General features: G+C 36.1%; 2 protein-coding genes and 1 long non-coding RNA gene across 6 annotated transcripts; 1 reads left to right on the forward strand and 2 right to left on the reverse strand.

Moving 5' to 3' along the window:
- Positions 1–95: 95 nt before the first annotated feature.
- LOC140830460 (uncharacterized) lies at positions 96–8,365 on the reverse strand. Of its 3 annotated transcripts, XM_073193788.1 has the most exons (19): positions 8,198–8,364; positions 7,410–8,012; positions 6,707–6,901; positions 6,254–6,337; positions 5,445–5,504; positions 5,166–5,210; positions 4,543–4,742; positions 3,974–4,453; positions 3,711–3,807; positions 3,411–3,605; positions 3,229–3,318; positions 2,445–2,507; positions 2,294–2,368; positions 1,941–1,991; positions 1,465–1,542; positions 1,194–1,328; positions 771–878; positions 617–682; positions 96–294 (listed from the first exon to the last, which is right to left on the reverse strand). In XM_073193788.1, exons 2-19 carry the CDS (start codon positions 7,809–7,811, stop codon positions 217–219), a joined length of 2,502 nt encoding a protein of 833 aa, XP_073049889.1. In that variant the 5' UTR covers positions 7,812–8,012; positions 8,198–8,364; the 3' UTR covers positions 96–216. The 3 variants fall into 3 exon arrangements, with proteins under 3 accessions (XP_073049889.1, XP_073049891.1, XP_073049890.1); XM_073193790.1 differs by lacking the exon at positions 1,941–1,991 and having other exon boundaries at positions 8,198–8,365; XM_073193789.1 differs by lacking the exon at positions 5,166–5,210.
- A 729-nt stretch (positions 8,366–9,094) lies between these two features.
- On the reverse strand, positions 9,095–12,786 carry LOC140830461 (alcohol dehydrogenase class-3). The gene is made up of 9 exons (XM_073193791.1): positions 12,645–12,786; positions 12,420–12,556; positions 11,904–11,950; positions 11,499–11,824; positions 11,190–11,272; positions 11,039–11,114; positions 9,799–9,956; positions 9,546–9,707; positions 9,095–9,450 (listed from the first exon to the last, which is right to left on the reverse strand). Exons 1-9 carry the CDS (start codon positions 12,676–12,678, stop codon positions 9,334–9,336), a joined length of 1,140 nt encoding a protein of 379 aa, XP_073049892.1. The 5' UTR covers positions 12,679–12,786; the 3' UTR covers positions 9,095–9,333.
- Positions 12,787–12,868: 82 nt separating this feature from the next.
- On the forward strand, positions 12,869–13,575 carry LOC140830463 (uncharacterized). Of its 2 annotated transcripts, none has more exons than XR_012117626.1 (2): positions 12,869–13,004; positions 13,129–13,575. It is a non-coding gene; the product is annotated as an uncharacterized lncRNA (long non-coding RNA). The 2 variants fall into 2 exon arrangements; XR_012117627.1 differs by having other exon boundaries at positions 12,894–13,004; positions 13,117–13,575.
- The last annotated feature ends 2,661 nt before the right edge of the window (positions 13,576–16,236 follow it).

Raw genomic sequence — 16,236 nt, forward strand, 5'->3', positions numbered from 1 at the left:
TATTTTGCATACGTACGATGAAATACTAGGTAGTATATATCAAACCAGAAGATTGGGATAGACTGTGTACATAGTTGCATGAGGTAAATCAAATTATCAGAGCCGTATAAGCAGTAAACTTCCTCTTGTCTACATTCGAAACACGCCCCCATCCCCGAGTGGATTCTAGGGGAGAATCTCACTTCCGGAGTTTGAGCTTTTGAACGAACAATGACCTCAATGGGGGTACCCATTCTCGAAACTTGAGAGACGAGAATCGGAAAGAACGGTGAATAGCTGTGTTTCTACGAATAACTGCAGAAAGCAAAAAGAAAAATGTATATATATGTTCCCACCAATAAAAGTATAACGTCTTCCCCAATAAAACATTTCAATGTTGATATAATAGGATATGACAAAGGAAGTGGTCTAACTTTATCCCTAGCCAGCCCACAAAATAACATACATGCATAGTTCTCATGATTGTACACATAGGCTTTTTATAAAAAAATTGGTCTGCATATTTATCTTGTAATTCGGCCTACCGTCATCTTTTGGCTGTGTTTTATCAACAAATGCAGTTAAATCAAGAAAACTGAAAAGAGAAGGTGACATAGGTAATTGGCACATATTATACCTCAATGAAAGACTGGTCCCCTTCAGGAAAAGAATCGATAAAACTGTCCTTCAGAAGTATGGAAACCTGAAATTGTGATGTATCAGATAAAGCTAATCATTTGACTATCTGAAGTGTGTGTTACTAGATTAAAATGCAAGCAATAAATCGAAACCCTGTCGTCGTTGGATTGCACGCTCGTAATTGTGTGGGACCTGAAATCTGCACAGAGTGACTCCATGTACTGCCTCATAACAAGTAGAAATTGTGCAGCAGCATTGGCCTGCAAATTTGTGACACAAACATACTGTCATGTCAAGAGGAGGACAAGTACAATTCATTCAATATTCGAGTACCAAAACAATAATCAGGAATCTCGTTAGCAGAAAAGCTAGGAGCAAGAGAAAAAAACAGAAAGATGAATCTCGAAAAGATTTGTCACGTCCAAGGATTTTACATAATGGATCCTGCTATCAACAATAAACCATCCATTCTCCCATTGCAAAAACTATTTCCTGGAAAAGCTTATTGAGCAACCCGTTGAAATTTTTTTCGTACTTAAAGAAAGATTAAGCGAGCAAGTTGCTATGCACAATACCTGCACTTCATTGCATTTATGTACTGGATGCTTTTGGGAGATGGAGCTTTCCCGAGATAATGAGGAGTAGAATGGCGCAAGTTCTGAAATGAGTTCTTTGTGTCTCGGTAGCACTGGCAGATAACATGTTTTCACCTACCATAAAATAACAAAGTTGACCATCACTAGTGCTATGATCAATCAAAAGAGACAAAATCTAGAAAAGAGGACTAAATCAAATATCAAACACTGGAAAAAACCTAAAAAAATTAAAAGCTTAAATCAGACAAACCTGGTTTTTTACAGCATTAACACGAACCAGATTAGAAATTTTCTTCTTCAGGTCGCCTATTTTATGTTGTATGCCAACCTACACAATTATTGGGAGAACAAAGTGCACAATGCAGAGAATATTTTAGCTCACTTAATAAATATACTTCCATTTATGGCGAGATTCATGGACAACAGACATCTAGAAAACAAAAAACAGCGAGTGCAAAACTACAGCAATCATCACTTGAAGAAACTTCTGACATTTGAAAACCATAAACTAAACTAGTTAATTGATTGTCTATTTTCGGTGTCTTGGCACACCATTTGAAGTCGATTGAGTTTGTATATATTATTATCTACTGGGATGTCAAGTGTATTTGCACAAAACCTTTTTACCTCTTTTTTTTAAAAAAAAGGTACATAACTAATCGGGAAATAAATTAGACGAATCACAATCAACAGCATGACACAAAATCTATTGAAATACAAACTCACAATAAAAGGAACAGGTGCATCAAGAAAATCTAGCATTTTTCCGGGAAGAATCTGCAAAAAAAAAAAAGAAAAAAAAAACTCAAACAAAACTTAGAGATGAAATTTAGAAATGACAGTAAGAAAGCTGCATAACTGAACGGGGACAATGCCAACCTATGAAATTCTATGATCAATGGCTATCTACCAGCGGTGAAAAAAGAGACGTTAAAAACAAGATATATTCCAAAAAACATCATAACAAGAATGAAATGAGATATCTGAACAACTTGACAATTAAAGAAGTTCTAACAGAGCATATTTTTCAAACTGAATGACAATTTAAATTATGTGTATAATGTTGCTGCTAGACTTACCGGAAGAAATAAACTCTGCCATTCGAATGGTCGGATTATGGGAATAATAGACAACACCAGAGCTGATAGAACTCCCTGTTGAGAAAAATGACATAATAAATGCTTTCAGAATCAGAAGATTACCTTAACAGCCAATTTCTGATAAAATTACCAAATTTGGGCACAACACAACCACTTGCTTTTCCAAGAGGACACCGGTGACCAAAGCCAAAATCTGGAAATTAAAAAACTCATTACACCCCACAAACAGCATGGAATTTAAATGCTTTAATCAGAATGTGTAAAAATTTCAGCCTTTAGTAACGGACTGAGAAAATTCTATGATGGTACAATTGGTGAGGACTAGTCTGTGAACACTTTGTAGCAAAAAAATTCTCTTGAAATAAGAAGTTTGAAGTTTTTAACTGGACAATATCAAGGAAATAGATTTATTAAACTCATTTCACAAAAAAAACAAGGAATGTGAGAGAAATGGGAAAAGAGTATCCTGTTTTCAATGCAGATTTTTCTTGTAATTTTGTGTGATTGCCTCTATGAAAGCACCGTGTTTCTTTGAGTAATACTAAAGCTTCAATTCACAAAAAACAAGGAATGTAAGAGAAATGGGAAAAGAGTATCCAAAATACTTCCTCTGGAGTGGTTAAAAAGGAGTTGAGCAAAAAGAAACGTGAACTAGTATCATAAAGGAACAAAAGAATCCAAACAATACTAAAAGAAACAATACCAGCAAAGCGTAAATCAAAGAAACTTGGCAACTATAATGAAAAAGTGAATGAACATGATAAAACTTCTTTTGTGGTTTTGGTAGAGCTGTGCAACTTCTTGAAGCATTTTAAAGGGGTAAATATTCTCAAAGTGTATAAAAGAGCATTAACGATAATATTAAACATGGAACACAAAGAGAAAACAAGAATGTAAAGTTAGAATAACATTACACTTTCAAGGGAAAGAACACGACATATTGTAGTAGTAGTCCATAAAGAGAGTGAAGCAGCTTCCTCGGCAGCAGCTAATTTTAACTTGACCTACAAAACTGAATTGTGTCAACTAAATTTTATTATTATTTCACATGCAAGCATTCATATAGAACTAATAAACAGTGTAAAATCAGTCTAACCTGAGTGACTTTGTTACAATTTTTCATTTCAATATCAAGATACTTCTCACACAATCCGAGGGCTGAAATAGGAGGCCGCTGATATTCAGAGGCCTGTAGATGCTCCAGTGGCCGAAATATTATTTGACTTCCCCTAGGGGGCAGAGGGATGGAATGATAACCACAAACTAACTGCAGTAAATCATTTTTACTCTCCTATTACAGAAACCAGAAAGAAACATGGAGTATTGAGCAAGTATGTGCAAGAAAATGGCAACCCATATAGCTGAAACAATATGCATATCAGTATTATAAACTCACCCTCGCCCACTCCATTACTGTATCATCACTGGGATCGTCATTTACGTCAGATAAGGTCCCATCATCATCCACTTCTGAAGCCATACTTCTAGCTGAACTGCCAAAAGAAAATTACATATTCATGAAAAACGATTACCAACATTGCGTTTAGAAAGCAAATAAAGCAAGAATAAGTCCAAATGCAACAGTTGAATAACATGGACTCAAACATTCGTCATCACAAGTGTATTAAAAATCAACCAAAGAAACTAACTATTTCCCACCTAAATAAGGCCTCAAAACTTGAACAATGATTCAATGACTGGGTCCTCGGGTGGACAATGGGGCGACCATCTGGAGTATGACTATTAACATGTGTCCTGTACATCTGTTTGATGTCATTGGACTGATTTTCTGCCTTAGACGAACAAGTATCAAAATAATGCATATTTGTTCTATCATCCTTATCTAATCTCCTAAATCGACTGTTATCCAACGAGTCATTAGCAGTAGGAAAATTGAGTTCTCGGCCCAATGATGGTACACCCCCCTCTGATATAATTCCTGCAGCAGCAGCCGTGACAGCTGTTGCACTATTAACTGGTATTGCTGAAGCCATCCAGTCAGTGTCACTTTCTTCATAAGGAGAATCAACATTTCCATTTGTATGATCTTTTGACACAGAATGGAGAGGGACATGATCGGCAAAAGATATTTCACTGACAAACTGAGTAATTCGGTTCAGACGGTCTTGCGAAACAATGCTGCATCCAAGCATATGAAACACATTAATTTAAGTATACAATTCTCCACCAAAAAGCCAGACATGGAAGAAAAATGAAATGATCCCGACCTGTTCAATATCTCAAAATGTAACTCAAAGAATGGTACTCTTGTTAAAAAGCAATAACAACGAGGAGCAGGAACCAAAAACCTATTGCATCCAGAATGAGATAGGGAAAGGCCTGATGAAACCCCTGAAATGGCATGTGGTTTCTGAACAAACTCTTTTACATGCAAGCAAACACCATAAAGTGTTGCATTATCTGCCACCTGCTCAGAGCATATTGGCACAAAAGAGTTTTTAGATTAAAGGAATGGGAAATTCTGTAGACAAATCTAACCAACACGGATTCCAAGACAGAGAAGCAAAAAACATCCAAACTATTCATAAGAAAAGTGTAGTGCTTTTGCAGATAAAGGATCTCAAAATCACGATATGATGTATAATATTCATGAAGTACTTCCAAGTATCACCTAAAATGAAGATCAAACCACTAGAAGACGAGTGGCGAGCCATAAAATACGGTACAACATAAGAACATTCAGCTATATTAACTAAGAGAGCAAGGATGATAAAGAGAATGAGATTATTAAGTTGAATGAAATGTTCCTCGCAGAAAATGGATTACCAACAAAAAACTTGAGCGTTGTTCAAAATAATCAATTGTCTAGGTGAAAATATATGGAACTTGCCTTGAGAGAAAATATAAATGACGAATCATCTCTGATTAAATGTTCCTGAATAAATGTACAATAAACAGTCATATTTGGGATGAAAGGCAGAGAAGTTAGAATGAAGAATGAGTGGTTGTGTTTTTCAAAGCTCTTTCTCCCGTAATAAGTTAATTTTTTTTGTTCAAATACCTATATGGTCCATGTTATGGAGACACAATAAAAAAAGTGTATCATGTGCCAGATATTCATGATGTGAAGAACGAAAATTGAAATGGATGTGTAAGACTTCCCGCATACCTGTCCATAGACAAGCTCATTCAACTCACTAAGTGATGGTGTTTTCTCCAATACTTGTGCCTAGATTTAGAAAACAGAATCTTCAGATATTCATAGATTTTTGGCATTGAATACGATGTATTTTACAACAGCTTTACACAATTAGCAAGTTCCTCAAAGTTATAAATTGATAAATTGGCTGAATGGATTTCATATATCTAAAGAGGACATTTAGACAAAGTATAGACAATCTACTAGAGGAAATTCAACTATATAATCAGTCATAATCAATCAGAATCAGTCAAATAAATGATATCCTTATTCTAATATGTTAAATTCTATCTAAAAAGGAAATTTAAAAGTACAAAATATTATGCAAGTTGTATATGATAAATCTTCCCCTTAAGTTGGTCCACGGAATCACATATGTCCTACTTGAAGTGTACTGCATACAATGCCCCGCCATAAATTTTGATTTTCAGTTTCATTTTGGAGAAATCTTCAATTTAGAAATGAAAATTCCTACCCATCTAGATTATCGAGCAATTGTTAAAACAGAACTTCCTGACAAAAAAACAAAGAAAGAAAGATGATAGATTGTGCAGACTATATTATAGTCCATGCGAGAACTTAATGAATTTTTTTTTTTATAATAAAGCACTGCAGTGTGCCGCTAACAAATAAAACAAGCACATGCACACGCTGTCTACCATTTTGCTTAAAATTACTGATGTCTAGCTGACAGACATGTAGATACAAAAATGCTAAGTTGCCAAACTCATAACTCAAACTCTTGGAAGAGTCATAGAACAAGGCAAGCACGTACGCACCTTAACACCTTCAGGAAAGCAAAATGCAGCCAAATCTTTCAGTCGCAAAGCCAATTTTTTTCCAGGAGGATATTTAAAGAGCACCTGTTGATTGCAAATGAAAATATAAGAATAAAACTCTAAGTGAACTGCCTCTGCACATGTTAAACATATTGAATAGTAGGAAAATGAAAAATAAAAATATTAGTTTCATTTTGAGTAGCAGCCTTCTTCACTTGAATCAGTTATATCCATATGAAATTTAAGATATAAACAGGTATCTACCTTACACAAGGAGAAAGTTAGACGATGCTTTAATTAAGAGAGCATAGGCCTATTTTTTTAAGAAAATCATAACATGTGGACTGTTAAAAGTGATTCGTATACAGCACTGTCAAAGAAAGCATGTGCATGCAGTCGATTGCAAGAATTTGGTAAATGTTATGTCAAACTATAAATAATAAGCAACAAAACCTGAGGTTCCAATTTTGGAAGTGTGGGCTGCTGATATGGCGGCGTTTTCAAGTTCAACATTTCAGTTCTTGCCTTTTCCCATTTCTTCTTCCTGATGAAGGCATCCTCAACAACCCCAAGATTGGCATCTGGATGAAGCCCCGCAACAATAAAGTGTTCAAAAAGAGATGTAGGCTCCTTATATTTTTCACGGTCCTACATTCACTCTCATCTTATAAAATTATAGAAATCATAAATAATCTCAATCTTCACAAGTAGTTAACCAGTCAACCACGGAGAAAAATTGAATGTACAGGGCATATGGAACAGCGTTAGTGTAACTAAGAGTTACCCATGAGAAAACGGAAAAATCAATGTATGACATTTGTTGATTTCGAAGTTGTGGCTTCTGATTTTTGGAAATAAATTAGTTCTGAACATGTGACATGTTCTCAAAGGGAAAAACCACAGAAAGGTTTCAATAAACATGCAGGTAATAATGGAGCTTTACTTTTAAAAAGTTGTTAAAAATCCACAAGGAAATAATTCGCATGTATAAGAATAAAATCAGGTCGATCAATGACATCATAGAATCTATCAAGACAGATGAGTAAAAGAAATAGATGTGATATTGAGTTTCGAAAGTAAACTTAGACCTGTTACCCTTGGCATAATGAAAAAAAAATATTTAGTTTTTCGCTGTTAATGTTACAAGGATGCATACCAATGTTTTTGACTGAAGCTCATACCACTGTCTTTTCTGGTTCGCGAGAATCTCAGGATCGAAAGAAGGAAACTGGCTGCCTTCACGTAAACTACTACTATTCCAATGCAAAGCCTTTCGCATTTGACACGTCCATTTCTGAAAACTGCTAGTGCTAGTGCTACTGCTACTGTTACGCCTATGAAACGAAGCCACTACTTCACTACGGGCACGCCTATGCCTGGGCGCCGGATCCAATTGTGGAGGAGTTTTGAAGATTGGACTCCCTGAATATGCTCCATGGAGTGCTTCACCGGCCCTTCTAACTGCCTCTTCGGATAGTTTCTGCAACACGACGATTGGGGATGCTGGAGTCGACCAGTCTTCTTGTACATCATCGTTTTCTTTTGTTTCCATTTTCATATTCTAGTTATGCAAGAAATTTGCTATTTCACACCATTAATTTCCACTCTCCTACTCAATATCATGGTGAACCTGAGAATATCAGCATCCTCCACCATATCCATTTTACTTCAGTCTGTGCAGTGAACAATCACACCAATTGCAACACAACTGCCTTAAAAATCCTATCCCGATCCTTGTAATTATAGAACACAAACAATCCTGAAATGAATATCCACGTAAAAATACCTTAAAAGATAAACTCTTTTTCTATGTCGCGTGTGTGAGTTTGCGAACCATGAAAACAAGAAAATGAAACAGAACAAATAAATGAATCATTGCTTCCAATTTCCATTCAAATTTCAAGAAATACACAAAGTATCATCAACAAAGAGCGATCTTTATACCTTTCTCCTCTTCGTATCACGATCTTCAATACATTTCCTGCGATTGAATCCAATGCTTGACCGATTTCTTGTAAAATATGCGTAATGTGTGTGTGTCAAATATAGAAAGCGGTGCAAAGAAAACACAGGTGGGCATGCAGAGGAAGTTATCAGACACATACATCCAACCGATTTTCAACAAATAAACATAAAAATTAAGTGAAGTGTGAAATAATTATAATTAAAATATACATTATAATGAATTTGAAATGAATTGCGACGGAGAAAACTTATATTTTTTTTATTGAAATATTTAGAAAAAAATTCATTTTTTTTTAAGTACATCTAAAAAGAAGTTTTGAAAACTCCTACGTACATAACATATCTTATGCTTTTTTAAATTTAAACATATTCGAGTTTTGAAAAACAACGACAATAACAACAACAATATATCGTGTGTATTTTACATTGGTGATCAAAAACACATTCATAATCACGTTTTCTTATTGAGAGAGATTTATGTTATTATACCCCGAATGTTTGCGGGAACAACAAACAAGCGATTTAATGCGAGAGCAAGGTCTCGACTCCAGCTAGCAAGACTGAGTGTTGTTAGAATTATAAATTTTGATTTTCAAATTTAAGACACGTAATTTTATGTCTTTTTAATGGTTTGCGATGATAAATAGCACCGACCAAACTTTTTAAAGTCACAATCTTTCCAGATGGTTTTTTTTTTTTTTGTTTACTGATGATCTTTTCAGTCGGGAAAAAAAATAATACAGTATTTAGAAGTGAATGTTCATATCAACACACAAATGCTCGATCGAGTCGATCATTTTTCGAACGCACATTCTCTCGTTCGATATTTTGAGGCATTTATCCGCAGCATGAAATGCAACTAGGCGATTGTCAATATGAGACGGATATGAGTACATTATATTGTGTATCCAGAATGCGTACAAGAAATGAAATGAAAATTAAGTCGAACTCAAAAACCAAATGGACAAGCAAAACATGGGCGGTATCATAGAGTTTCTTTACCTCGCCGAGTAAAAAGCATAGGAGCTTATACAATCTCAGAAAACATATTTATGTAGTAGATAGAGATCGGAAGAAAACAAAGAAACAACCATTCAAATACCATTATGATCAAGCTATGCCTGCATGTTGAGTACAACACGGAGGCAGACGCCATCGTGCATCAGATCAAAGGCCTTGTTTATGTCTTCAAAAGTCAGATTGTGACTGATGTACTCATCAACTTTGATTTCCTGTGAGAAAATTGAAAGCAAACAGACCGAATGAATGAGCCATCTTCAAAAATGAGGAGAAAATGGTGGTTATGGGAATAAATTAAAGCACTCACTTTCTTCAAATACTTGTCGACAAGCCAGGGTACTTGCGAACGACTCTTGAAACCCCCAAATGCTGTGCCCTTCCATACTCGTCCTGTCACCAGCTGAAATGGACGTGTAGAAATTTCTTGACCAGAGGCTGCAACTCCAACAATAACCGATGTTCCCCACCCCTACAATTTCATCATGAAGCTCAGCATCACTGAATGTGTCGATGAGAATTGAATAGATGTTAAATAAATAAATAAAATTCATGTGTTATGCCTTATGGCAGCACTCCAATGCAGCCCGCATTAAAGAGACATTTCCAATGCATTCAAAGCTGTAATCAACTCCTCCATCTGTTAGATCCACGATGACCTGTTGTATTGGTTTCTCGTGGTCTTTTGGGTTGATAAATTCATTTACCCCAAAATTCTTTGCTGGTAATCACGATTATCACCAAGAAAGGGAAAAATAACAGTTAATAGTAGGACATCAACAGTACAATAAAGAAAACTTTCTAGCTCTGAGTCATAAGACTCCTACTGCCGATAAAAAATGAATACATTCCTATGCTCACAGAAGTAAACAAGTCCAGGAAACTCTAATGATAGCAGGATATGTTTGGTTAGTAATGGTGTGATTGGTTAATGCCAGAGATAATAAAGCAAAATATGAGAATGGCGTGTCATCAGTTGATACTTCATACACAAGGAATGATATAATCAACTTGGAAAATCCAGTCAAAGATTCATAATCTAGAGAGAATTTCGACAGGCAAAATCTGCATTTCTTTCCCAAATCTAGTCCTCCAATAAATGCATACCTCCAAAAGACCCCAACTATTGGCCAAATTCAGAATATTTATATCGAAAAGATTTGCAAGCAAGTTCACAGAGTTGGACTGGAGTATCACAGATTTGGACTGGAGTGGTGTTGAGTATAAGAAGTCAGCATAGAATTTGCCTATGAAAGCAAGCATACTAATTTACTTAAGTTTGTTTAATTGCAAGATTAATGAATTAATGTGATTGATCAAGACTTCCACATAAAATAGTAAATTAGACTAGCAGTGAGAAAACAACTTTGTTAACGATAGTTAATATTTCAGATAACCAATTGGAAATATAATGGATGCAATGCCTGTAATTCAACTATATTTTCACTTTTTCTAAATAAATACTTTTCCCTCCATTCTGCCTAGTTCTTGAGTCTTCTTCAATCTTCAAGAGTGGCTATCATCTACAATTAAGATTTAACAAGTGGCACTCCAGAGAGGTTCCAGTGTACTTTTCCGCTTTTATCCCCTCTACTGAAAGCACTATAAATAGTTGCAAATTATAGCAACCATTTAACCCATTCAGCAATGGTGAAAAACTAGGTAAGCCTTTACGTGGCGATAGCGAGAGGTGGATACATAAGACAGCAGCTGGTGTTCCAACAATGGAAGTATTTTATTCACACAGTGAATCAGTTGTAAGGTGCAAACATTTTTATGGGAATGGTGAGGTTGGCATGATACCTAAGTCAAACTTTTTAGCGTCAATATCTATTCCAATAATTCGTGAAGCGCCAGCAGCTTTGGCACCCTCTGCCACCTAAATCAAAAACAATTAGCCAATCTTCATTATACGATGAGAAAAGTTCATGAGATCAATTTTACAGCAACTTACAGCAAGCCCAACAGTGCCAAGGCCAAAAATAGCAACAATGGAGCCTGCTTCCACTTTAGCTGTATTCCAAACGGCTCCAAGCCCTATAGGCATCAAATAACGCAGTGTGAAATTCAAAGATATTAACTAAAGTGGTTCAGAAGTAAGTTAAGATAGATTTATTAAAGACAGGAAGACCATATGAACATGCAAATAAATCTGATTGGAAGAAATTTGTGATTTTGATTTTGAATAGAAGCCAACAATTTGTATGATTATCAAACATTTATTGGCTTACCCAATATTTTAGAATGAAGTTAAGTAGCTTGCCTGTTGGAACACCACAACCAAGCAGACATACTTTGTCCAGGGGTGCTGCAGGATCAATCTTAGCTACACTGACATCATGCACAACCGTATACTGGCTAAAAGTTGATGTTCCCATGAAATGATATATTGGTTTTCCATTGATTGAAAAACGACTCTGGCGATCGCTCAGCATAACTCCAACTCCGGTAGCTAACCTTACCTTTCCGCAGAGATTGGTCTTCCCAGATTTGCAAAACTTGCATTCCCTGCACTCTGCCTGGTAACAAGGGATGACATGGTCTCCTGGTTGAACTTCAGTAACACCTTCTCCGATACTTTCAACTATCCTATAATTCCATATGAAAAGAGAGTCAAATCTGATAGGAAATGGAGTGCATCTCTTTGAAAATTAAGGAATTAACCTACCCTGCAGCCTCATGGCCAAGAATACAAGGGAACAGACCTTCAGGATCCTTCAAATAAGATAAATAATTGATTAGAAATACTCTATTGGCACTGGAACAGTAACAGCATTAGCTTGATCATTTCTTTCCTTTCCTTAATCTTCATTTTTCTATACTCTTATTATTATTTCTTCTTAAGGCGGCGGTGAGACGAGCAAGGGAAGTAACCCAAATTAGAACACATTACGGATGTTACACCCCATTCTACAAAAATACAAGCTGCATTTGAACATAGTGGAAGGCGGTGGTAAAGCTTCCCAAACATAAGCAAAAGAATAAATCCATCCAGTCCAAATGCACTAATTTACAAAACTTGGTTGACAACGCTGTTAATTTGGCAAGCTACATATTTTTTGACGAAAATAAAAGGTCAAAGTTTCTACAATTCAAGTCATCATCATCCAAAACCTCTATTTCACTCAACATTTCCACAGATTCAGTAAAAGCACAAGGATCTCAGAATTCGGACACAACATACCTTGCCGCCCCAGGTGTAGGCATCGGTGTGGCAGAGAGCAGTGAAGAGTATCTTCACTCTCACCTCGCCGGCCTGCGGCGGCGCCACCTGCACCTCCTCTATCACCAGAGGCTTGTTGGGTTCCCAGGCCACCGCAGCTGGGGAAAAAAACACAAACACACTTAGATGAAGGTACGAATCATGATTACAAAATCCAAATCGTAGAAAACGAGATAAAAACTATACCTTTGCAAGTAATTACTTGACCTTGAGTAGCCATAGCTCGAAGAAGGCAAAGAAAATTCACTCACAGTGTGCGACTGCAAGGGAAGATAAGATTGTACCCGAGAACAATAATTGTGGGGTCAGCCCAATTATTATATGGGCCTGTATACGCTCCTGGGCTTTGGTCCAATATAATGGGCCCGGGTTAAAATCAAACTTTCAGAAGGAAAAAATCTCTGGAAGCCCAGCGGCCTCCGCGTCACCTCCGCATCCTCACCACTAAGGCACCTCCAAATCTGCAGACCCGCCTGTCAAAAGAAGTCACTGCCGGCCGCCTGTCGCTAACATCTTCACGGGACCTCTCCAGCTAAGTTGCATATGGTTCGAACTTGGGCGAGTTCTTTAGATTGTGTATTTTTACTTCATATTCGTGGAATATAATCCTTTTCTTTAGTTCATCTTGACAATGCCATACTCCTGAATTTATGCTCAGTTTTTTCTCCAGAATCCAGATAAAAAACCAGTAGTCTATCATGAGCATGGAAGAGAAAGATCCGACAAAATCAATGGATTGGAAAGTTACTGAAGAGCCAGTAAGCAGTAATTCCTGCAGTCCTGATCCAGTTGTAAAGAAATGGCTCCCTAGAAGACTCTAAGGCAAATCTCAGATTATTTTTTCCTTCTTCGAAGATCTATACTGTATGACCTTGCTTTTTATGGAGCATGGATAGCTGGTGGAATTGCTGCTGGCATGTTGATAGAAACCTGGATAAACAAAGAGGTCAAACGTATGGCTTGTGCTTTCCATTGCTTATTCAATGTGTTGCATGTCTTTACATCACTTTGGGCTACACGCTGTGACAATGATTGAATTCTAGCTTTTGTCCCATTAGTCTTGCACCTGTCTCGAAGACCTTTTAATGTATGAGGCACATAAACTTCCTTCTCAGCTCCCAATCTCTCTTCTGTATCACATGTTTTTCGTTTTCCACATATGGAACCAAGTCTTGCAAAAGGTTTAGATACGAAAATTTTCAGCAGTACTTGTTGAACATTTGTGACATTCTCTGAATGGTTGGCGCATGTCCCATGACATTTACTAGTTTGGAGAAACCTTTCAAGTTAAGATTCAAAAGACTTGTCTTCTAACATCCCACGTTAGGGATGGATCCATGGACCAACTTATATAATGGGGCATCGTTCCCAATGACTAGCCGGTTTCAAGACGCGGATTGTTATATTAGATGTCATGCGAGCCAACGGTTGGTTAGGAAATTATCTACTCAATTGTAATTAACAATCTTTATTTTAATATAATTTACATTTCATTATTCATTTTACTTTATCTGTGTACTCATACAATAAGCATAGATAAAGTCATTGATTATATTTTAATACAAATTAATCGTAATTCGATCTTGAAACTCATTTGTAAACATTGTATATTCTAAATTCATTGTTAGTCGATTCAGCCGCCTAAAATAAGGATAAAGACCGCTTGAGCTTGAGACTAGCATCTGTGATGTTGTGTACCGTGTTTCATGATAAGGACATATAGATGTCCAATCATACAGATGGGTAATCATACGATGATTGTACCGAACAACTCTCACTCGGACTTTTCAAGTGGTTATCATTTATCTAGAAGAAAAGTATGTGGTTGTGATTGTACATGATTAGTCCTTATGACCGGGACAACACTGAGACTCTACATACTTGGATTGTGCTTTGGCTCGTTTATCGACTCTGCGGGGGTCACAAGGTGGCGAGGTCGGGTGCAATTGCGAAATGTGTAGGAGCCAGTGTATTTGTGGTCGGGGATTCACTGCTCACATATGGTTGTGGGATACTATGTGATCTAACGAAATAGTAGTGCATGAAATCTCTTGCCAGAGTGTGAGATGTACATTACGGAAAGAATTCTCTAGTTGTGCATGCGATGACACTGTGAATATCTCATGATTGTATCACATAGCTATCGAATTAATATGCAACCCTCGATGAACCAATGGTTGCAGATTCGATCGAGATATATTAGATGAAAGAACCATATTGTACGTTAATCATAACAGACTGATTCTTGCAGACACTATCAGTGATACCTAAAGAATCATGTGGTGATGCTACTAGACGTTCTTACCATGATTCGATGGGTTTTATCAGAAAATGATTTCTAACATTCTTATTATCAATTGTTGGTGCATGAAATGGATCAAATTAGGGCAAGCTCGGATAAAGGAGAATATCCTGAATCACGATGAGTTGTGAACCTATGACTAGCTGTATCCCTGAACCATTGAGGGTCACACAAGCACTGGATCATTTTGTTCTCATTGATAGAATACATTCAAGGAATTGAATTTATATATAGTTATGAGATAGTAAATTCAAGGAGTTGAATTTATGATAATTAAATTTTGAGAGAATAAATTCAAGAAGTTGAATTTATATAAAATTATAATATAGTAAATTCAAGGTGTTGAATTTATGATAATTAAATTTTGAGATAATAAATTCAATAAGTTGAATTTATAATATTTAAAATTCGGAGAGAATAAATTCAAGGGATTTAATTTATAAAATTTGAGAATTTAAATTATTAAACTCACAACTTGACTTTATTAAATATTAAATGAAATGTAGTGATAAGTATGTTTAATGGGCTTGTAGGAGTACAAGTCTAACATACTAAATAATTAAAGTTTTTAATGAACTTTGATATAAATAATTAAACTAATTAGAATAGTCTAATTAATTAATCAAGTCCATTAATGTTAATTATGGAATATAAATCTACAATTAAGGTAATTAGATTAAGACTTTTGTTTTAAGGAATGAGAGCCATAACTCTAGCCTCCACTAGCCTCCATTATCTTGCAATTTTCGAAAATTGCACCCCCTTCTTTCCAAAATTCGGCCACTCCAATTTTTCAAGGTTTTGAGCCGCCTCTCAATATTTGCTCTCCAACGTGAAAAATATCTTCTATACTTTCGAGTGCAAGTTAGAAGAGGAACAAGTAATCCAGTCGTAGACCGGATTATGAGATTGAAAAAAGTTCGTAAGGAATTAAACAAGAGCTACATCCGTTAATACCAGAGTAGTTGATGCCGAGTGATTTAGTCACGAAAGGTAAATTATAAACTCCCTATGTATGCTCTTTCAATTTAAACCTTACGAGGGTACAAGATAATATTTTGAATGTCAAAATAAAATTTTTAAACTTTCGCTGCGTTTTAGACACGAGAAAACCGATAACCCAACACGGATTGCTTGTTGAATGGAGTGTTGCAAAAGATTAATATGAAATCTCACACTGAATCATAAAATCGTGGAAATAGCCGAAGATTTTTGTGCCACGATGGTCTTGCAATTATGAGAAAAGGTCCCAGCATCATTATTTCTCTATAAATTCATCTCATTGTTCATTTAATCACGTTTTGAGGGTAAATTAAGGTTGAAAATTTGCTTTCAACTGTTTTGCAGAGGATGGAGGGGTCATCAGGGAGTTTGACAAATGACTGGCTCGTTTGTTTTGTGTCATCTTTTAGTTTAGTCCTCTTGAATGTTGTACTCTTAGTACGCCAAATAAGTGGTTGTTTAGCTTCATCAAAA

Source organism: Primulina eburnea, chromosome 4 (genome assembly GCF_022965805.1).
Source record: "Primulina eburnea isolate SZY01 chromosome 4, ASM2296580v1, whole genome shotgun sequence".
Taxonomy (NCBI): Eukaryota; Viridiplantae; Streptophyta; class Magnoliopsida; order Lamiales; family Gesneriaceae; genus Primulina; species Primulina eburnea.